The sequence below is a fragment of the Ranitomeya variabilis genome, chromosome 2 (genome assembly GCF_051348905.1).
Source record: "Ranitomeya variabilis isolate aRanVar5 chromosome 2, aRanVar5.hap1, whole genome shotgun sequence".
In the NCBI taxonomy this organism is placed as follows: domain Eukaryota; kingdom Metazoa; phylum Chordata; class Amphibia; order Anura; family Dendrobatidae; genus Ranitomeya; species Ranitomeya variabilis.
The window spans coordinates 671196833-671218548 of NC_135233.1; the positions used below are offsets into that span (position 1 = coordinate 671196833).

Consider the following 21716-nt stretch of genomic DNA (forward strand, 5'->3'; position numbering starts at 1 on the left):
AGGGTGTATGTCAGCTGTGTATTGTCTGCTGACATCAAGCCCAGAGGTTAGTAATGGGTCGGCGTCTATAACACCTCCATTACTAACCCGTTAAGGAAAATAATACTTTATTTAAAAAAAAAAAAACCACTCTCCCTCACTCCCTCGTTTACCCATTTATTTAAAGATAATAATAATAATAATAATAATAATAATAAAAAAAATATTCCACAAAAATAATAATAAGAAAAATAATCCACATGGTCCGCCGTAATCCATAATGTGGAAGTCCCACGACAATCCTAGCCTTCTTCATCCAGTCCATGCAGCTCCTTTCTCCACAATCCAAATTGTGGATTACGGTGAATCCTGTGGATTATAATTTTTTTTTAATTATTATCATTTTTTAATAAATGGGGGAAACAATTACATTGTTGGGGAGATTTTTTTCAAATAAACATCTTTTTTTTGTGGTGTGTTTTCTTCTCTCTTTACTTACTGAGTTAGTGGTGGGGGTGCCAGATAGACGCCTCTTCATTACTAACCCGTGGTCTTGATGTCAGTGGACATTACACAGCTGACATCAACCTTACAATCTTAATACCCCGATTGCCACCACACCAGGACAATCAGGAAGCGCCAAGGCTAAGTGCCAGAATTGGCTCATCTAATGGTTGTACCATTTCTGGGGCGGCTGAGGGCTTGACTTAATAGGTTGCGAAGGGCTTTCCAGCCTATTAATATCAGCCCCGAGCTGTCTGGTTTGCCTTAGCTGGTTATTAAAAAAAGGGGGAACCCCACTTCATATTTTAGGTTCCCCCATTTTTAATAATCAGCAAAGGCAAAGCAGCCAACTAGGGGCTGATATTAATAAGTTGGGAAGGTCCATGGATATTGGCCCCTTCACATAATAATAAGACCAGCTCACAGCTATCTGCTTTCACTTGGCTGCTCACTAAAAATAGAAGTACCCCACATTGTTTTTTTCATTACTTTATTAACAAGTACAGTAAAACACATGCAAGGCACTGCTTCACTCAGACCTCCGCCTGCTTTTTATTTTTTTCTATTCTGTTCTTTTAAGTCATTTTCGTTATCCACACGTGTTTGCAGGGCAATTGTCCTGCTTTTACCCCTATTTTGCTTCCTTTTGCAGCCCCCTAGTCCTTACTACGACCATTTTACAGCGCCAAAGTTTGGGTCCCCATGGACTTAGGATGGTTTCACATTTGCGGTTGTGTCCGCAGAGTTTGTACCGCATATATCCGCCTGCGTTGTGTATTCCTATATTTAACATTAAACCTCGTTTCATCGTTTGCGGCTTGGCGCGGAAATGCAACATGTAGTAATTTTTAGAGGAGTCAATTTGCCGCCTGGAAACGCATGCGGTCGATTGTGCAAGGCTTGCGACAAAAAAACGCACATGCGTTTGGTTGCTTTCATGAACGCATGCGTTCCACAAGAGAAAAACATGTCTAGATACTGATAAGCCACCCCCCACATACAAGGTGATAAAGGGAGGGTGTGGACAGTTGCAGGTCACTTCTCAGCAGACAGCCAAGCAGAGCAGACGGACCACAGCGGACAGCCAAGCAGAGCATACAGACAACAGCACCTTTGAGAAAACAAGCCTCTGAACAATGTGAGTATATCCTAGCCATGCCTTTATTTTCTATTTTCTTTCTCTACATGTCCTAATTTCTGCCATTTCTTTCTTTCTACATGCATCAGAATGTCTTCTTCGGATTCTTCTCATGAGGAGTTTCTTCCTGGGCCGTCTGAAGTCGAGCATGTCAGTGAGGTGAGTACTTGCCTCGTCAGATTGGTGAGAATTCACTGTCACATCTACACATGTGACAATTTGAATTTTTCTTTTTTTTAGAGCTCTTCATCTACTGCGGCAGAGACAGGGTAGGAGCAGCGGAGTCAAGGTCCAGTGGAAAGACGGCAGCGGGTACGTATACAAGGCTGACTGTTTACTGTATCCTCAGTGTAATATTCTTGAATCTTCCTTTCTTTCCATTCGTATTTCTTTACTTTTTTCTTCTGGAATCCTTTTGTATGTTGACTTTCCTATTCATGCCATTTCTCAGCATCTTTTTTCTTTCTTTTCCTTATGTTAATTGAGCAAACTTTAATGACTTTATTTAATTTTTAGGTTTCACAACGGGAGGATGATCTTATTGAGAATGACCTCCTCATCTCCCTGGTCCAGGAGCGAGTCCCGTTGTGGGACACCCGGGATCCACTGCACTCAAACAACGTCACGATCCGGCGCTTATGGAATGAGGTGGCCAAAGAGATGTGGGATGGCTGGGACAACGCCCTGACACGGGTCCGAAATGCATTTGGTAAGTATTGCACTGCAGTGTGAAGCAGCAGAGACCTTGGCCGTGCTCACTCGACTGTGTGTGATGAAAGAAACTCTCAGGAGTTTCTGTCATCACAGACAGTTGTGTGAGCACGGCCAAAAGTCCTTTTTCTGACCACAAATTTTTTTTTTTTTAACAGTGGCCAAAGTCAAAACACATTGGCATTCGATGAAGGACCGCTTCAACAAGGACCTGCGTCAAGAGAGCCGTGTTCCCAGTGGTTCAGGAGCAAGGATCAGAAGATACAAATACCATCGAGTTCTGGCATTTTTAAGACCGGTCCTTGCCCAGAGAACGTAAGTATTTATCACGTGCATTAGGTTGTATTGTATTGCCATAATCTGTATTGTTATATTCCACAGGATTTTGCGTCTGGTTAATTTTTGGTATTAATTTTCTTTTTCCTTTTTTCACAGCACATACAGCACTACTGTTGGCCCAGATTCTGGAGCGGTCCTTCATCCAACAGCCACGGACCCGTCCCAGCCATCCAGCAGCGCAGCAGCAAGTGGGCCTTCCACACTAACTGGTCTTCCCCTTTCGCAGTCCTCTTCCACTGCCCCTTTTTTTGGGCTCCTCCCGGCAGCAGCAGAGGGCTTCGGACAGGTCACTCATGCCCGAGTTTTTGCACTTGAGCTCGGTTTTACACGAAGCAATCAAGGCTTTCGGTGACCTAATGGATGTTTCACATAGCCTCTTGAATGCACGTATCCAGGAGGTCAGCAAAAGCCTTGATCAAGTGAAAGCCGACCTCCAGAGGCCAGCACATCATTTTCTTAACCAAATTGAGCAGAGCGTGTCGGAACACCTTACTCCTGATCTCCAGCTGAGTGTCATGCAGGCCTGCAATGCTGCTTACGTGCAGGCTATGCAGCAGAGTCGGTATTTCCAGCAGACAGTGGCGGCATATCCACCTGTGCCTTCATTGTCACGATTGACCTCAATGCCGACCTCTGCTGCATACCATTGCACGGCCACCTCAATTCCTTCCACAGCCGGACACCACTACAGCACCACCACCATGCCGAGTGCAGTTGGACATCCCACCGCCACCACCATGACAACCGCTGCTCCTGCTTGGACCTCCTCCACTGACACCACGATGCAGCAGGACCCTGGCATGGCCTTCCGTACCGCCACCACCACGATGCAGCAGGACCCTGGCATGGCCTTCCGTACCGCCACCACCACGATGCAGCAGGACCCTGGCATGGCCTTCCGTACCGCCACCACCACAATGCAGCAGGACCCTGGCATGGCCTTTCGCTCTACAAGCGCTATGGACTCTGGCATGGCTGCACGCTCTACGAGCACTATGGACTCTGGCATGGCTGCACGCTCTACGAGCACTATGGACTCTGGCATGGCTGCACGCTCTACGAGCACTATGGACTCTGGCATGGCGGCACGCTCTACGAGCACTACGGACTCTGGCATGGCTGCACGCTCTACGAGTACTATGGACTCTGGCATGGCTGCACGATCTACTAGCACTATGGAGTCTGACACAGTGCAGCTGGACCCTGACAGGTCACCCACCACCACGCCACGCCATATGAGCCCACCAAGACCTCCCACAACCAGGCAAACCAAAAAAACACACAAAAAAAAAACCACAGAGGACTCTTAGCATTCCTCCCCCTTCACCTCCCAATGTGTCTGTAATGTCAGGTTTGTCTCACCCTTCCAGTGCGTCTCAAGCCTCTCATGTGTCAAGCCCCATTCCCGAACTTCCAGACCCTTCTAGTTTCATTGCCCCTTCTCCTGCCACCTCTGCGTCATCCACAGTTAGCCAGGCCTCAGTGCTTCACACCCCCTGTTTACATCACTCTACCCCAAGCCGGCGCCGTAAATACATTTTTTGGTTGTTAAAAAATAAAAAAAATTTGATTTGCCACAATTATGTTTGGTTTATTGTGTCTTCTGCCGCCGGCAACACACACCGTGCGCCAACTAAGAAACTTCGCCACACACTTACTTTTTGGGCCACATCATATCTCCAGTAGTTATAAAAAAAAAGACTGCAGCTTTGTGTGTCTTTAGTATACAGATATGAGGTGGGCCCAAAAATATTACATGTATCTCCATAATCTCTTTTTGTCTGTGACTGTGTGGCAGTCTGAAGAGAAAATGGTGGAAATACAATGCAGACCTCTACTGAACAGGTCAGGTGTCAAAAAACTCATTAGTTATAACACCTGACCTGGTGAGTAGAGAACTGCCTTGTATAACCACCATTTTCTCTTCTGTGTACATAATCTATTACACACAAATTGAGGGACAATGGTGGTCACACACGGCATATCTATGCTCACCTGCACAGGTGTCAGAAATAGTGAATTCATGAGGCTGTTATGTGCATCATGAATTCATTATTTCTGACACCTGACTTGATGATGAGTATAGATAGTGTGACAGTGATTGTCTCTTCAGTCTGTGTCCAATGGATACAGCAGAACAGAATCAGGACGCAATGAAGTCCACAAGCTTACCAATAAAGCAACATGGCTGCCATAACACTAGCAGTATGTGGCCAGTGTTTTATATCAGTATTTGTAAGCCAAAGCAAGGAGTGGAACAATTAGAGGTAAATTATGATATTAACATAATAACTAGCACCTCTGCCTTTATCACCCACTCCTGGTTTTGGATTACAAACACTGATATTAAATACAGACCAAATACTGATAGTTATAGGACAGCCGTGGTTTGTAGAGGAAAAACATAGGAGACACGGTCAACACAACCAAAACTAAAGTTTATTAATGAGAAATATTATTTTCATATCAGAAAATTACTGGTACAGATCTAATTACAACAGGAAATTTACACAACATTGTCCTGCCATGACACACGTCCAATATCTGAATCAAAAAAGGCAGCAAATTGGTCCCGCATGTGACCAACTGCTGCAGTTGACCGCAGCGGGTGATGCTGGAAATCGGGCAGTGGGTGTGCAACTGGTTCATCCAGTTCAATGTTGGGTTGCTCCTTAGCCATTATATAATTGTGCAGAACCACACAAGCTTTGACCACCTCGTCGACTGTTTCCACTTTTAGATTTATGGCTGATGCAAGAATGCGCCATTTAGCGACCAGAATGCCAAAGGTACACTCTACTGTTCTTCGGGCCCTGGTCAGTCTGTAGTTAAAGATCCTTCTAGTGTGGTTCAAGTCCCGACTGGAATAGGGCTTCAGTAGGTTTTCACTCATCTGAAAGGCCTCATCCCCAACCATAACAAATGGCATCGGTGGACCTTGAGTGTTGGGGAGAGGTTGTGGAGGGGGAAAATTGAAATTTTTGCCATACACACGGGCGGCCCATATCCAAGTTCTTGAAAGTCTGGGAATCGTTGCCACGGCCAAAAGCTCCAATGTCCACGGCGATGAAGCGACCGTTCGCATCGGCTATTGCCATGAGCACAACAGAAAAATATTTTTTATAGTTGAAATACTCCGATCCTGTTCTGGCAGGTTTGATAATGCGGATGTGCTTTCCATCCACCGCTCCTAAACAGTTGGGGAAATCACACACACTCCAGAATTTTTCTGCAATTTCAAGCCACATGTCCGCGGTGGGTACGGGTATAAACTCATCCCGGAGTACATTCCACAAAGCCCGGCAGGTGTCCGCAACTATTCCGGACAGGGTGGATATTCCAAGCCGGTATTGGAAGTGGAGGGATGATAAACTCTCTCCGGTTGCCAGAAATCTGGAAGAAAAACAAACCCAAAAAACATTACAATCTATTCTTTTTATGGTGTGGTTACGCTAAAGAAAGAAAGGAAAATACCCAAAACATACATGTCAGAAAACACAAAATTTGGACTGTCATTGGTTTAGATTTGGAACGTACCTTAATGTAACCAGCAGACGTTCCTCCGGTGGAATCACTCTACGGAGCTGGGTGTCCTGTCGCCGTATGGCTCCTTGGACACGAGCAAGCAAATCCCGGAACGAGTCTTGCGACATCCTTGTGTATTTCTGGAATTTCTCCGGGTTGGCATTAAGCTCGGCATACAGCGTGTGATAGGCTCCACGGCTCTCACATAGTTCGATAATGGGGTGTCTCCAAAAACGCCTACGTTGTCTCCTTCTCCATCTTTCGCGATTTCTGTCTTGCTCCCAAGTAAAAGCACAGGCAAGAAACAGCTTGATGCTTAAATCCAGGTTGAAATAAAAGCTCTCCATGCGAAGATCCATCATGACACAGGATACAGTAGCAAACTGTTAAGATTTCAGTAGCCCTAGGGTCTATATATAGAGATCCCATAATACACGCCCTCTGTAGTCCCATTGGCGGTGTCTGGTTATCTTGATTTTTCTCTTGTGAAATTTCTCATCATGCGCACCAAAAACGCAAACGCAGGAAAAAACGCATATAAACGCGTACAAACGCGGCGTTTTTTTAACCGCATGCGATACTGCATGCGTCTAAAAAACGCTGCGTTTGTACGCGTTTATATGCATTTTTTCCACCACTTGCGGATGCGTTTTAAACGCTGCGGATTTAAACGCAAATGTGAAACTAGCCTTATATGGATTTTGGTTCTGGGGTCAAGTACAGATCAAGTTCTGGTACATGAACCAAACTTTTTTCACAAGCGGAACCCGAACCTGAACTTGCACGGGTCCACTCATCCCAATAAATTAACTTTAAATGGACATATCCATTAGAGCCTATAGCTCTGTAGTACGTAGCCTCGGGACTGGATGTACCGCTGTAATGCCCCATGCATACTATAGCTTTACTGTTTACATGGTGGTCTGTTTGATAATTTCTAATTTCATTTATCTGGCACTACCTTGCCAAAATAGGTCACTCATGGCAATAGAAAGTATAAAAAGCGTCAAAGTACCATAGCTGCCTCAGTAATACCCTCCCTACTGATATAATGAGCACTTTTAGATAATTTCTAATGCAATTGTGTGGTTATGACTTGAGATTTTTAATGCAGTTGGATCCTGCAATGTTGGTTTTTACACTCCTCTTAAGAACACCCCAAAACAGGATTTGTCTGTTTATTAGGTGAGTGTCAATAGTTCATTATGTTCATATTTTGCTGCAGTCTCCAGATTATGAAATGCGACAGTATGAACCCACAAAGTGGGTAAGCACCGAGCTGATAATGGTGAAAGACTGGGACAGTGCTGTCAGCACTTGTTTCATGCGTCTTTTCAGCTACATTCAAGGAAACAATGAAAAGAGTGAGTATTGCCAAAAGTTATTTTCTAATAGTAAGTTCCATAGATCAGCTATTTCTTTGTCCAGATTACCATAAAAATGTACAATTTCTGTTACTTGAGTGACTTCCAGTATGCACTGCAAGTATTAGATTACCATGGTAGTCAGGGGCCTACTGAAGATTCCTTTTGCTGCCATACATGGGAAAGTATTTCAGTATATAGTACAAGAAATCATTCATGGGTTCATTTTACCTAAGGGCAGGACCGCCGTCAAGGACTCGATGGATTCCCTGTAAAACACTGCCCTAGAGAGGTTTAGCCTCACCCACTCATCCTCACAGTAGGTGGGAGAAATAGAGCACATACAGTATCCATGTCTGCGGACAGAGTGTGCTGCCATAGATGGCTTATCATATCTCACTGCACAGCATGCTGGGAAATCCTCCATCCTCTGCTGCTGGGATAATGGAGACTTTTAGAATTTGGGGGTCTGGTAGAAACCCGAGTTTTAGGGGGAAGGTGGGACATGTGTAACACCCCAGGTTCCTGGTTGTTACAGTGACATTGCTTTCCTCACGGGGAGAGTGATGTCACACTTGGAAGCGAGGAAGGATCTCTGTTATCAGGTAATCACAAGCATACAAAATGTTTTTACTCCAGGCCAGAAGGGGGAGCTCTGATCCAGCTTGTGGGTGGCTCCCCTATATGTATTCTGGTCTGGAGGGAAAGTGGTCTGTGAGTCAGAGGTAGTGAGTTCCAGACAGTCTGTCAGAGAGACAGAGGAGAAAGGACTAGAGGGGCCATGCAGCCATGAGGGTGCTGCAGCTCCTGGCATGAGGCAGAAGAGAAAGAAGAACAGATTGTAGTGAGCGTGTAGGGGAAGTGGAGTGCAGGAGAGTGAAGAACTGGGGAGTTAGATGCGACTGGGCTACCTCCCTACTGAGCGCAGACATTGGTAGCCAGAAGATCGGGGTTGTGAGGGACTCCACGTCTCACAGCAGAAACCAGCAGGACAGCTGGATTACAAGTCACCTGTCCGCCCTTACACCTGAGGACACATAGAGCCCGGGTAGTGATAGAGACCCTGTAAAAAGGCTTGAGCTACCTGTCGTATGGGTAGGTCCTACCAACCTGGTGGACAGAGAGAACATGTGAGGACCTTGGAAGGGGCTTAAGGCAGCAGGGGATTACACCACAGCGCTAAAAGGAAGGATTCTGTGGCACCCCAGGAGTTCGGGTACCACAGTAGTGCTGCCATCCTCTCAGGGAGGGTAGTGCTATGCCTGGAAACAAGAGGGATCTCTTTGGCAGGTAAATCACACACAACACCTTCTGAATCCAGGCCAGTAGGGGGAGCTCAAAACCCTGTTTTAGGGCAGTGTTGTGAACTCCGTTTTCAGGCTCCCTCTTGTGGTCACAGATGGTATTGTGTGACTTTGGTTTTTTGGCTCCCCCTGGTGGTTTGGTTTATTATCCTGCGGGTCTGGCTGGATCAGCTGCCTCGTTATTCACCAGGGAGGCTCCTATTTAGCTCTGCTTCACTTCCACTTGTTCCCGGCAATCAATGTATTCAGTGCTATTCTGATTACTCCTGATTATCTCGTTTTCTGCCTCTTCAGGATAAGCTAAGTTCTGTTTGAATATTTTTTGCTCATCTGCCTGGAATATGATTTCTGTGTATGATGAGTCTAGTCCAGCTTGCTAATATGTGATTTCTTGTTGCTGGTAGGCTCTGGGGTACGGAGTTGCTTCCCCCGCACCGTTAGTTGGTGCGGGGGCTCGAGCAATCTCTGCGTGGATATTTTGAATAGGGTTTTTATTATTGACCGCACAGTTCCCTTCCTATTCTCTGCTATCTAGTATTAGCGGGCCTCATTTGCTAAATCTAATTTCATCTCTGTGTTTGTGCTTTCCCCTTAACTCACCGTTAATATTTGTGGGGGGCTATTCTATATCTTTGGGGTCATTCCACTGAGGCAAGAGAGGACTTTCTTTCCCTCCAGGAATAGTCAGTTTCTCAGGCCGTGACGAGACGTCAAGGATTTTCAGGTAACGTTCCCCGGCTACCTATAGTTGTTTGCGGATAGGATCAGGTTGCGGTCAATCTAGTTACCACCTCCCCAGAGCTAGTCGTCTGTTCAGTTACTTAGCTAGTCCGACCTGCGATCCTTGCCACTAGGATCATAACAGGGCAGCTTCCCTGGATAAAGATCCTGCTTTGGAGGAGGAGCTAGTTTAGTCTGGATCAGACAGTCTGGAGAGCAGACAGGAAAGGAGCAAAGGAGAGATTTCAGGGTTCAAGGAGGCTGCAAGTGGGCCTCTGAGGAGCCAAAGCGCAGAAACCGGGTACCGGGAGCCAGAGGCTAGAGTGGAACTGTGGGACACCTAACAGAACTGGAGGGCACAGAACTACACGTGTACTGCCCAAATTAAGCCTGTGGTACAGCAGCCCCCTGGAGCCTGGAGTCACTGTGAACAGGCCCCAAAAGGAACGGCTCAAGCTGCCTACCATACAGGTACCTGTCCCAGGACAGCAGAAAGAACCAGGACCTTGTTAGGACATTACAGACAGCAAGGGACTATAGCAAGCACGCAGTAGAAGGCTCCCAATCTGACTTGCCAAGGGGACTCCACTTGTTTCCGGGCTGCCTGGACTCCTAATGTACCTGTTGCCGGTACCCTGGACTGTGGCCTGCTAACTACAGTAAACCATGTAAAGACTTACAACTTGTGTCCTTTACTCATTTTACTGGCCTACACCAACATCACCATACACTTCAGGACCTCTGGGGACCCCGCTTCACCTGTGGGAAGCGTTACCATCATTGCTGCGACAACATCCCCCAGAGGAACCCTTTAAAGCAGCGTCGGTCCCCCTATTGACCGAACACCACAGGTGGCGTCACAACAGACTTATTCACCATTCCACTTTAAAGACCGTTCCCTTTTACAATGAGTCTCAGGGCCACGGACCGGGTCGCAGCCACTGTGACATCCCCTTTAATAGCGACTGAACCAGGTGCCGAGTACCCCGCTGCCCTGGTGGGCGACTCACTTCTAACCCCGCCTGGTAAGGGGGACTCCCAACTCGCTTCCAAGCCGGCTGGATCCGGTACCCTGGACTGTGGCTGCCTGATTTCATCAGTAAACCAGGTAAAGAGACTGCAAACCTGTGTCCTCCGTTTCTTGCTATACCACCCACCATCTTCATCTATACATCCGGGAGGCCTGGGGACCCAGCTTCACCTGTGGGAAGCCATACGATCTTAGCTGCCATAACATCACCCCAGTGGACCCCTTTAAGCAGCGTCGGTCATCCCTGACCAAGAACCACAGGTGGCGTCACAAACAAACTTTATTCACAAAATCCCTTTAAAGACATTCCCTTTAACTTGGGCACCCAGGGCCACGGACCGGTTCGCCACCACAGTGACCTCCCCTTTTACAACACCCGGACCCGGTACTGAGTACCCCACGGCCCTGGCGGGCGTTCCACATTTATATATACTATGTGTGGGGGAGGGGGACATGTCTATATATACTGTATGTGGAAGAGGAGGAACTTGGTTATAAATACTATATGTCAAGGGGCATGTTTATATATGAAATATGTAGGAGAGAAGGGACTTGGCTATATGTACTATATGTGAGGGAGGGGGCATGTCTATATATACTATATGTGAGGGAGTGGGCATGTCTGTAAATACTGTATATGGGAGAGGAGGGACTTAGTTATATATACCATATGTGAGAGGTGACATGTCTATATATGTTATTAGTGAGAGAAGGGCAATGTTGCGGTTCCACCCCTCAGGGTGGTGCCAAGTCAGTGGCTGCGTGGGCCACCTTATCTCACTCCACGTGCCTCCCTAGGTCTGTGTGGACAGGTGGTGTCTGTGTAAAACCGCACCAAGCTGACCTTACGTGTCCTCAGGGCGTGCGGAATGTCATATTGGTGCAAGTAAGGAGGTCGTACTGCGTGTTCCCTCCTAAGTTTTAGTGACGTCAGGCAGGGCGGAGAGGTGCAGGTTCATTACATGTGGTGGCAGCACGGTGGGATCGAGATAATAGTGTGTGTGAGTCTAGCACCCATACTCCCAGACACTAAAGTCTACCAGCAGTAGCTTTTTGCTGCTGGGGTCTTAAGACCAGCTCAACACTAGACAGTCCAAGTGCAAATACTGTATGGTGTGTGGGTGCATCAGGTTGCAGCTCTGTGTCAGTGACTAAAGATTGCAAGGATTGCCAGTGGCACCAGGGGCAGAGTCAGGGAGATGGCCAATACTACGGATGGTGGGGAGGAGGTGGAAGACGATGTTGCTCAAGCAGAGGGGGTGTCCAGCCTAGGCTCCCCATGGAGTCAGTCGCCGGCGGTCAGTCCAGCAGTGGGCCATTCACCACCTGCTTGTCCTCTCAGCTAGGTAAGTTCATATACCCTCTTGCAAGCTCCCTGGCCAGACTGAAGGCCGGAGATCATAGCAGCAGCAGAACATCGTGAGGAAGCTGCTGAACATCAGCTTGAGTGCGAGCACCATCGACAAATGCTTTAGCTCCATCCGCACACCCCAGCCTGTTGTTAGTCCCCTGATATCCGGGTCCTGAAGCTACGGGCGACAGACTTCCCTCTGCTGGACAACAGAAAGGACACTTTCTTGCTGGCATTTGAAAAGACTTGCCATCAATACTATCTGCCTGAGGACCAGTGAGTTCAGTTCTTAATCCCTCACCTCAGGTGTAAAATACTGGAAATCTTTGGGTACCTGCCCAGCGAGACCACCCTGAGCTATGTGGATATGATGCAGACTCTGGCCCAGCAGTATAACTAGACTCTCTGAGAAGAATCTCCGGAGTATGCAGCAGGGTCCTACAGACAGCTAGGCCGATCACATGCGGGCCCTACTGAGAGCAGTCGATCAATGGACCACGGGTTTGGAGGTCACCACCAACCAACAGCTGAAGGAGCTCATCGCAGCCGACGAGTCTTTGTGTAACTGTCCGGAGGACCTCTAGCAGTATTTTGTGACTGGAAGCCAAAGGGGGCCTCTGCAACAGCGACACTTGCCGATGAATACTTCAACAACAGGACTCCAAAGTCCCTCCCTACTTCCGTCCAGTCAGTGCCCGGCGCCCGCTCCATACTCCCCTCCCGTCAGCGCTGACACAGGGTTAATGGCAGCGTTAACGGACCGTGTTATGCCGCGGGTAACGCACTCCGTTAACGCTGCTATTAACCCTGTGTGACCAACTTTTTACTATTGATGCTGCCTATGCAGCATCAATAGTAAAAAGATCTAAAGTTAAAAATAATAAAAAAAAAACCCTGCTATTCTCACCTTCCGTCGTCCGCCGATGCGTGCACGGCTGCCGCCAGCTTCCGTTCCTAGAGATGCATTGCAAAATTACCCAGAAGACTTAGCAGTCTCGCTAAGTTTAGGCCATGTGAAAACACAGAAAAACATTAAAACCATTCATTTCCTTAAGTTTATAGATTATATGTCTACATTATGCAGTCTGGCAGCTTGCAAATGTTCACACTTAGGAGGTGCTGGTCAGTTTTTTTGTATATTTAACTTTTGGATGTTGGCTGCATCCAGCCTGATTTTGCACTCCTCCCATTGATCTGCAGGTGGCCGTATTCAGCTCTACTTGCCCATAAATTGTAAGCTAAACCAAGGGGTAGACATGAGTGTCCAAAATTATAGGTTGATAGTCCAAGAGAAGGCATGTACAGTAGAGCAGGGACCCATCAGAGCGAGGTCACCTTGCCGTAGTTGATATGCATACATGAATTGGGCAATTTATGCGCTAAGAACCTTCATTTTCATTCATTTCCGTAAGTTTTAAAAAAATTAAAAAACTTTTTGAGTAGTAAAATCTAGATTATATGTTTTGAATGTTTTTCTATGTTTTCACATGGCCTAAACTTATACATAGTGCTGCTGTGCTTTCTTTTTTTTATATAATGCAGCTTGCACATGTTCACACTCAGAAGGTGCTGGTCAGTTTTTTTGTATATTTATCTATCATAAAAATCCAGAAAAATTGGAGGCAGCACACCGTTTTGTAGTGAAAAGGAGCTATTTAATCAGCCCAGAAGGCGACGTTTCGGTCCCAACAGGAACCTTTCTCAAGGCTTGAGAAAGGTTCCTGTTGGGACCTAAATGTCGCTTTCTGAGCTGATTAAATAGCTCCTTTTCACTACAAAACGGTGTGCTGCCTCCAATTTTTATCGACTTTTATAATTGAGGTTTGGTATTTGCCTGGGGGGCTTTGCACCCGGACTCTTTCTTTGTGCTGCTCTAATTCTCTTTCTCCTATCTATCTACCTATCTATCCATAGATATATCGATAGAGAGATATATCTATAGATAGATATATAATTCCAAGGCCGATGTTTAGTAATGAACATAATAAAATGGTACATAAAGAGTTATATAAACACGCACACACACAGACAAAATCTGCATTAAATGCAATATCTGTTAAATAAAAAAAAAAAAGGGAAGAAAAATGGCGTGGGATCCCGCCCAATTTTCAAAACCAGAAAGGGAAAGCCATCGACTGGGGGCCGATGTTTATAGCCTGGGAAGGGGGTCATACCCATGGATCTTCCTAGGCTATTAATATCAGCTCACAGCTGTATAATCCTTCACTGGCTATTAAAATAGGGGAGACCCCCAAAAATGACTTTGGGCCTCCCTATAATTAATAGCCAGAAAAGGCTATACAGACAGCTGTGGGCTAATAATAATCTAGGAAGGGGCCATGGATATTGGCCCACATGGCTACAAACACCAGCTCTCAGCCGCCACAGAAATGGCGCATCTCTAAGATGTGCCAATTCCGGCACCTAACCTCTCTCTTCCCACTGCCCTGTAGTGGTGGCATATGGGGTAATAGTTGGGGGGCTGATGTCACCTTTGTATTGTAAGGTGACATCAAGCCCGGCTTAGTAATGGAGAGGTGTCAATAAGACACCTATCCATTACTAATCCTATAATTGTTAAGGGGTTAAATAAAGACACAGCCAGAATAAAGTATTTTAATTAAATAAAACACAACATCTGCAAGGAATTTGTATGTTCTCCCCGTGAGTTGCGTGGGTTTCCTCCTGGTACTCCGGAATCCTCCCACATTCTAAAGACATACTGATAGGGAATTTAGATTGTGAGCCCCATCAGGAACAGTGATGATAATGTGTGGAAACTGTAAAGCGCTGCGGAATATGTTAGCGCTATATAAAAATAAAGATTATTATTATTATAGTCCTAGTCCATGCAAAGCCCTCAATCACCTGCAAAAAAAATAAAATAATAAACCAACACAAATACTCCCTGTTTCAATCTAATCCATTTAATAACGAGTGTCCCACAACAATCTCCCCTGTAGAGCAGTCACATCAGTAAATGTGAAGGATATCGTGGCACAGCTGTGTTGGTGCTCAAATAGGTTCCCAGACCAATAGTATAGTTAGAAATAAAATTTGGCACTCAACTTATGTAGATGCGGTGAAGTATTTTTATTGCAGTCCAATGTTAATATAAATGTTTCGTTCAAACATTGACCTTCTTCAGTATACCGACTGCTGGAGTGTGATCTATATGAAGATCAAACAACCAAAGGTATAGAAGTATTGGGATCCCTGTGGGGATATATACTAGGGAACACGTATCGGTGGTGGGTGATGGCTGTAACGGAGCCTGTCTAACGCGGTGTCACCGCATCTACATAAGTTGAGTGTTGAATTTCTAACATTGGGAAATGTGACTGCTCTATAGGCCTCCCACGATGCACTGACAGGAGACAATGGTTCCTGCAATGCATTACTGAAGAGGTCACCAGAGTTCGTGCTCTCACTTTACGGCATCGCTGTGTGAGAATTTTCTCACACAGCGTTGCCGGTGACAGCATGAACTCAGGTGACCTTTCTCCTGGTAGTGGAGGGATACACCACGCCGATGTCACTGTTCTACACAGGAGATCATCGTAGGACCCTAGTTATTAAATGGACTATGGCAGAAAGGTAAATATAGGTTGGTTTATTATTTTATTTTTGTTACAGGAGAACGAGGGCATCAAGTACTAGGTGTTTGGTGAGTATATACTGTATGTTGTATGGACTACTGCCCCATCATCGGCTCATGCTGTCACTGTTATATGGGACAGCATTCATAGACGGATGAGAGCAGTAGTCCCATCAGATGATGCCTGGCTATACAGACCCGCAGACACCAGCACACACAGAGACACAAGCAGACACACACAGACACACACAGACCCGCACCCACCTGCACACACACACAGGGACACATGCACACACACAGATACAGACCCGCACACAGCAGCACACACACAGAGACACACACAGACACACATACACGCAGACCCCCGCAGACAGACACGCACATAGTTTCCGCCCACACACACAGTCTCCGCCCACACACTCTTCCTCCTCCCTATCTGCAATGTTTCTCGAACGCAACTCCGCAGTGAAACCGCAAATCATTTTACACATGCGGTTTTGATGCGGATTTGACTGACTCAATGGAAGTCAATGGGTGCAGAAACGCTGCAGATTCGCAAAAAGAATTGACATGCTGCGGAAAATAAAACGCTGCAAATCCGCGCATATTTTTCCGCAGCATGTGCACACTAATTCTGAATTTCACATTGACTAACATTGCTTGTTCACTACACTTCGGATTTGATGCAATTCTGCGCTTCCAAAAATGCTGCAGATCTGCATCAAAATCCGCAATGTGTGCACATAGCCTTTCTACCAGTAGCAGTAGTAATCACGGTAAGTGTTTTCCCTTGCTGTGCAGCAGACTCTGTGAGTAGAGGATGTGGCCACTGATGCTTGGATGGCACATCATTTCTAAACAATCCAGTCACATATTTACCATGCACTCCCAGTAGGCAAGATTGACTTAGGCTTCTTTCACACTTCAGTTGTGTGGCGTCAGTTGGGTCCGACATCGTGGCGGATCGACGGATCCGTCAAATTTCATGCAAAAACGGTTCTAACGGATCCGTTTTTTTAACGGATCAGCTGCCCTAATCCGTTAAAAAAACGGATCCGTTAGAACCGTTGCGAACGTTTTTACATCCGTTGCAACAGTTTTTTGACGGATCCGTTTTTTAAAAGGGGAGGATTTCAATGTGATTGGCTACTGGAAACTTCTGGAAAACTATATATAGCGTGTATTTACACCACATCTTTGAAAGGTTGTAGAGAAAGTGGCAGAAATGGAAGGAGTCCTGGCGAACATTGCAAAGATCTATGCAGATTTTACTTTTGAGGCAAATCAGTTGGCAGTCAGCGTTCGAGAGAGGGAGGAACGAAGACTGCGAATCCTACGGCAGCGGCGTAAGAGAAGGCTGTGGATCCATCCCATCACAGCACAACGTATGACCCGTGGTGTTTATTCCACGCTTTACATGGAACTAAGGGAAAACCCTCAAAAGTTCTTCAATTATGTGAGGATGAGAGCTGAAAATTTTGCATTTTTATTGGGCTATGTGGAAGACTGTATACGGAGACGAGACACCCAGATGCGATTCTCAATATCACCAGCAGAGCGTCTCATGGTGACTATTCGGTAAGTCATTTTTTTATTAAATGATTCTCATTCATCAGACTTATAACTGTGTTGGTTTTTTTTGTATTTTTTTTATAAAGTATTGTCTTTTCTTTTTGTTAACAGATTCCTTGCAGCTGGAGAGTCCTTCTCATCCCTCCATTTTCAATTTCGACTTGGGATATCCACCATCTCGGGGATCATCAGAGATACCTGCCGGGCATTGTGGGAGTGCCTACAAGTGGAATACATCCCAGAGCCATCACAGGAGAGGTGGCTGGAGATCGCCCAAATTTTTCATCAGATTTGCCAGTTTCCAAATTGTGTTGGAGCAGTTGATGGAAAGCACATAAGGATCGTCAAACCTTCAGGCTCTGGGTCACAGTTTTATAACTATAAGAAGTATTTCTCTATTGTGTTGATGGCCATAGCTGACGCACAATGCAAGTTCATCGCTGTGGATATAGGTGCGTATGGACGTGCAAATGATTCACAAATCTTTAAAAATTCACCAATGGGGCGCCGTTTATATGGAGAGACATTTGATTTTCCGCCCCCTAGACCTCTCCCTGGAACCACCGGTCCACCGTTACCATTTGTTTGTGTTGGAGATGATGCCTTCCAGCTTTCCCCACATTTGCTTAAACCCTTTGGAAGTAGTGGACTGACCCAGAGGAAGAAAATTTTCAATTACCGTTTAACCAGAGCACGCAGAGTAGTGGAATGTGCCTTTGGCATCCTAACTGCCAAATGGAGAGTGCTACTAACTGCCATTAAACTGCAGACTGAAACTGTCGATGATGTGGTCAAAGCGTGCGTTGTCCTGCATAATTTTGTTCTATCAAAAGAACAAGTTTCCCTGGAGGATAATGTTTCAGAAAGCACCTTACGGGATTACCAAAACCCCACTTTTCGCAGTCCAGTTGCAGTCTGCAGAATGCGGGACAGTTTTGCAGACTACTTCATGTCTCCTGCAGGATCAGTTGACTGGCAGTATGAAATGGTGTAAAAAATTTATTTATTTTTATACTTGTAAAAATACCAATTTTTGTTTGCATACAAAATCTTTTTACTTTAATGCAGCATTGTATGTTTTGCAACGGTACCCTTTAAACACTGTTAATGTTACTATTGCCATAACCTTGGTGACTTAAAAAATTAAAAGAAAAAAAAAAAGAAAGACAATAAATTTTTTTTTAAACCAAACAACTGTTTATTTATTGACTTTTACAGATTCTCATAGTTTTGGGTGGAGATAGTAGCGGAGGGGCTGACAGGCGGGCGGACCACGTCGAGAGTGGGGGACAGGACATCACGGGGAGGAACAGAAGTGGAATGGGTGGTGAAAACATGAGGTTGTGTAGAGACTTGAGGTGCAGATGTGGTGTGTGTGAGGTATGAAGGTGTTGCTGGGATTGATAACGGAGAAGTTAAAGGGGAAGAATGGAAGGGGGACGTTAAAAACTGGGAAAGACTAAGGGGGGAAGGAACAAATGACGAAGGAGTAGAATGGACGGGAGGAGGACGTACAGGAGGAGGACGGATGGGAGGATAGACGGTGGATTGAGAGGGGAAAGGTGTTGACACATGAAGGGTAGGTGGAGGGGCATGGGATATCGCCTGCGCTAGAGCAGTGTGGCAGCCTTGCATCACATGCATCTGCAGGTCAGGAGTTAGATTTTCCATGTGCCTGAGGACCGCCTGAAAAAAACAGTGCCTTGGTGACTGGTTTGCATCTGATTGCATCCTATCAAGACGACTGCTGAGTTCAAGTATGCTTTTGTTAAGCATATTGTACCCAGCAGACGTTTGCTCACTCAAAAGCTTGATGGCACTGTGAAAGGATGCATTCAGATGCAAAAAGTCAGGCGCATAGCTCCTTTCCTGACCTCTCTGGCGCTGCCGTCCTGACCACAAAGTTGGTCTAGAAGTTGCGGCAGTGGCAGAGGGGTGGGGTAAAGGGAACTCTAACTCATCACCTGCAGCTTCAAGTGACGAAGTCCGCCCTGCTGCTCCAGCGCTGGTGGATGAGGCTGAGGGATCAAACAAAAGGGTAGGTGCAGAAACAGAGGGGTCGACGTGGTCCCCGGTGGCGGACTCTCGAGGGATCGCTCCAGAGGGCTGCAACTCTGATGCAGGCTCCCGAGTGCTGCAGAAAGTGCTGTTAAAGAAGAAGAAAAAAAATATTAGTATCTTTATATTACAATTGCCCTTACTGCAAAAAAATTGAAGGTTACACATTTTTTCAGTTTGACTGAAAATATGTGGTGTTGAATATTTACCTTCTGCTCAGCAGCGTCGACCGTAGGAACGACAGGGCTCTGGCATGTTTGTATCTGCTCCTGCGTCCTCTAGATCCACTCGGGGCCTGCATCTCCTTATTAAACTCCCTCTTGAAGCGATCCCTGATTGACCGCCACCGCACGATAATCCTGTTACCTGGAAAGAGATAGCAAAAATTGGTTACTATACACCACATTAAATCATGCTAAAATAAGGTTATGAAGTGTGAATACTTACGCGCTAGATCCTGGGCCCCAGCATCGAGTTCCTCCCAGTTATCCATAACAGCACTGCACACTTCCTCCCATAGCCGTCGGGTGATTAACTGGTCAGCATGGCGGCGGTCCGACATGTTCCACAGCGGCTCCCTACTTTGTACTGCTTCGATGAGGGTGTTCACATCGATGCCCTCCTCTTCATCATCTTGTTCGGGAGCACGCTGTGAAGCCTACGAAAAATCTAACAATAAAAAGGGAAAGATTACAACACATGAATTTTACATTTTACTACACAACAAAACAAAAAGGAACTTACTCTTCGGCGACCGCCGCGATTATCATTCCGACGACTATGGGAGGTGCTTTGAGGAACTCTATGTCGAGCCCCGGATTGTGAGGACTAATAAAAAAAATAAAAAAATAAAAAATTAATAATGTTCTTAGATTGAGGCATATGTATTGTGTGTGCTGTCATGAATGTTTGTGTTGGGTGTAGTGCATTGTATGTGAGGATCGGTCTGTTCAAAACTTACACTATGCGCTCCCGCTCCTTGTCTTTCTCCACCCTGTCCGTCTCCTTCTGTAAGCCCCTCTGCTTCATATTTCTGTGAATACAGAACACATAAAGGGTTAAAAAACAATGACCATAGTTGTATCACCAAAAAATTTTACAGAACAAAAAAAAAAAAATACAATACCTCAGTTTGCTGCTGATGTGCTGGGGGGCTCTCAGAAGAAGACATTATGGTCTTTGCGTACCTCTTGGTCCCAAGTATCTGTAAGTATACAGACAGTTCTAAGCTACTATACACAAGGATAGATGCAGCTGTAGGATTTAACAGTTACATCTTTTTTAAAAACTTTTACATTTCATCCCACACAAAATGAAATTTTTTTTCTAACCGTCATACTTTATATGGTAGATATGCTTGATGCACAAGCTGCCAAACCCTCTAGCCCTGTTTCCCCACCAAAAAAAAACCCCAAGAACCCTTTAAAGCAACACCAAAACTGAAATTGATATGCGCAATGCGCATGTTGGTAAAAGCCACCTATCAAACCTTATCAAAAATGTTCCTCATTCGAACTTAAAATACCAATTCCAAAAATTGGTAATTATGATTACCCTACAGTTTGTATTTTCTAAAACCGGATAACATATTCTATACACAAGATTTGCATTACACATTTATATATATAACCTTTACTGCATGTTTACCCAATATTACATTTATCTTGAAATGAGACTACTGACAGTTTGGTGTAATTTTTATTACTATTTTTTAAAAAAAAATTTTTTTTTTTAATGGTACAGTAGGAGCTACACTGCTCTTTATTTGAAATACTATAACATTTGGGATAACAACAAAAATGCAGAACACATCACACATCATTTATACACACACACAAAACTCATTTTACACCACAGCTATAAAAAATAACAGCTTAAATAGTATGAAAAACATATAAACAGGGCAGGCAGGCGCACGCACACAAGCACGCACACAAGCATGCACGCACACAAGCACGCACACAAGCACGCACGCACACAAGCATGCAAGCACGCACACAAGCACGCACGCACGCACACAAGCATGCACGCACACAAGCACGCACGCACACAAGCATGCACGCACGCAAGCACGCACACAAGCACGCACACAAGCACGCACGCAAGCATGCACGCACACAAGCACGCACACAAACACGCACGCACACAAGCACGCACGCACGCACGCATGCATGCATGCTGGATGGCAGTACTCACATGGCTGTCTCAGGCAGGGTCTGGCTTGCAGGGCCTCTCTGGCTGGATGGCAGTGCCTGGCTGGCAAAGTCTTGCTGGCAGAGTGTCTCTGGCTTGCAGGGCCTCTCTGGCTGGATGGCAGTGCCTGGCTGGCAAAGTCTTGCTGGCAGAGTGTCTCTGGCTTGCAGGGCCTCTCTGGCTGGATGGCAGTGCCTGGCTGGCAAAGTCTTGCTGGCAGAGGTCTTGCTGGCTGGGTCTGGCTGGGTCTCTCGGGCATGGAAGGGTCTCTCTTGCTGGCTGGTACATTTGGGAATGACCTGTCCTCTTTATATAGTTTTTGGGTTGTCT

The 21716-nt window shown here is 45.8% G+C and overlaps 2 protein-coding genes and 1 long non-coding RNA gene across 3 annotated transcripts in view; 2 read left to right on the plus strand and 1 right to left on the minus strand.

Annotated features, from left to right (window-relative positions):
• LOC143807584 (uncharacterized) overlaps positions 1–21716 on the plus strand; it is a 1151218-nt gene that overhangs the window by 306629 nt on the left and 822873 nt on the right. The gene's annotated exons all lie outside the window — the stretch shown is intronic.
• HEBP2 (heme binding protein 2) overlaps positions 1–21716 on the plus strand; it is a 32317-nt gene that overhangs the window by 4283 nt on the left and 6318 nt on the right. Inside the window, exon 4 of the mRNA XM_077292814.1 lies at positions 7422–7560. Within this exon, the coding sequence (XP_077148929.1) occupies positions 7422–7560 (139 nt within the window). The remainder of the gene's footprint in view (positions 1–7421; positions 7561–21716) is intronic.
• On the minus strand, positions 18092–20035 carry LOC143807577 (uncharacterized). The gene is made up of 3 exons (XM_077289256.1): positions 19641–20035; positions 19403–19559; positions 18092–19281 (listed from the first exon to the last, which is right to left on the minus strand). Exons 1-3 carry the CDS (start codon positions 19753–19755, stop codon positions 18348–18350), a joined length of 1206 nt encoding a protein of 401 aa, XP_077145371.1. The 5' UTR covers positions 19756–20035; the 3' UTR covers positions 18092–18347.

What these genes read in the sequence shown, in the direction of transcription:
- LOC143807577 (XM_077289256.1), bottom strand. Translation starts at nt 19,755, where the DNA reads ATGTCGGACCGCCGCCATGCTGACCAGTTAATCACCCGACGGCTATGG. An exon ending in TGGGGCCCAGGATCTAGCGC is followed by an intron (nt 19,560 to 19,640) that starts GTAAGTATTCAC and finishes ATCTCTTTCCAG; the next exon opens with GTAACAGGATTATCGTGCGG. An exon ending in TCGACGCTGCTGAGCAGAAG is followed by an intron (nt 19,282 to 19,402) that starts GTAAATATTCAA and finishes CTTCTTTAACAG; the next exon opens with CACTTTCTGCAGCACTCGGG.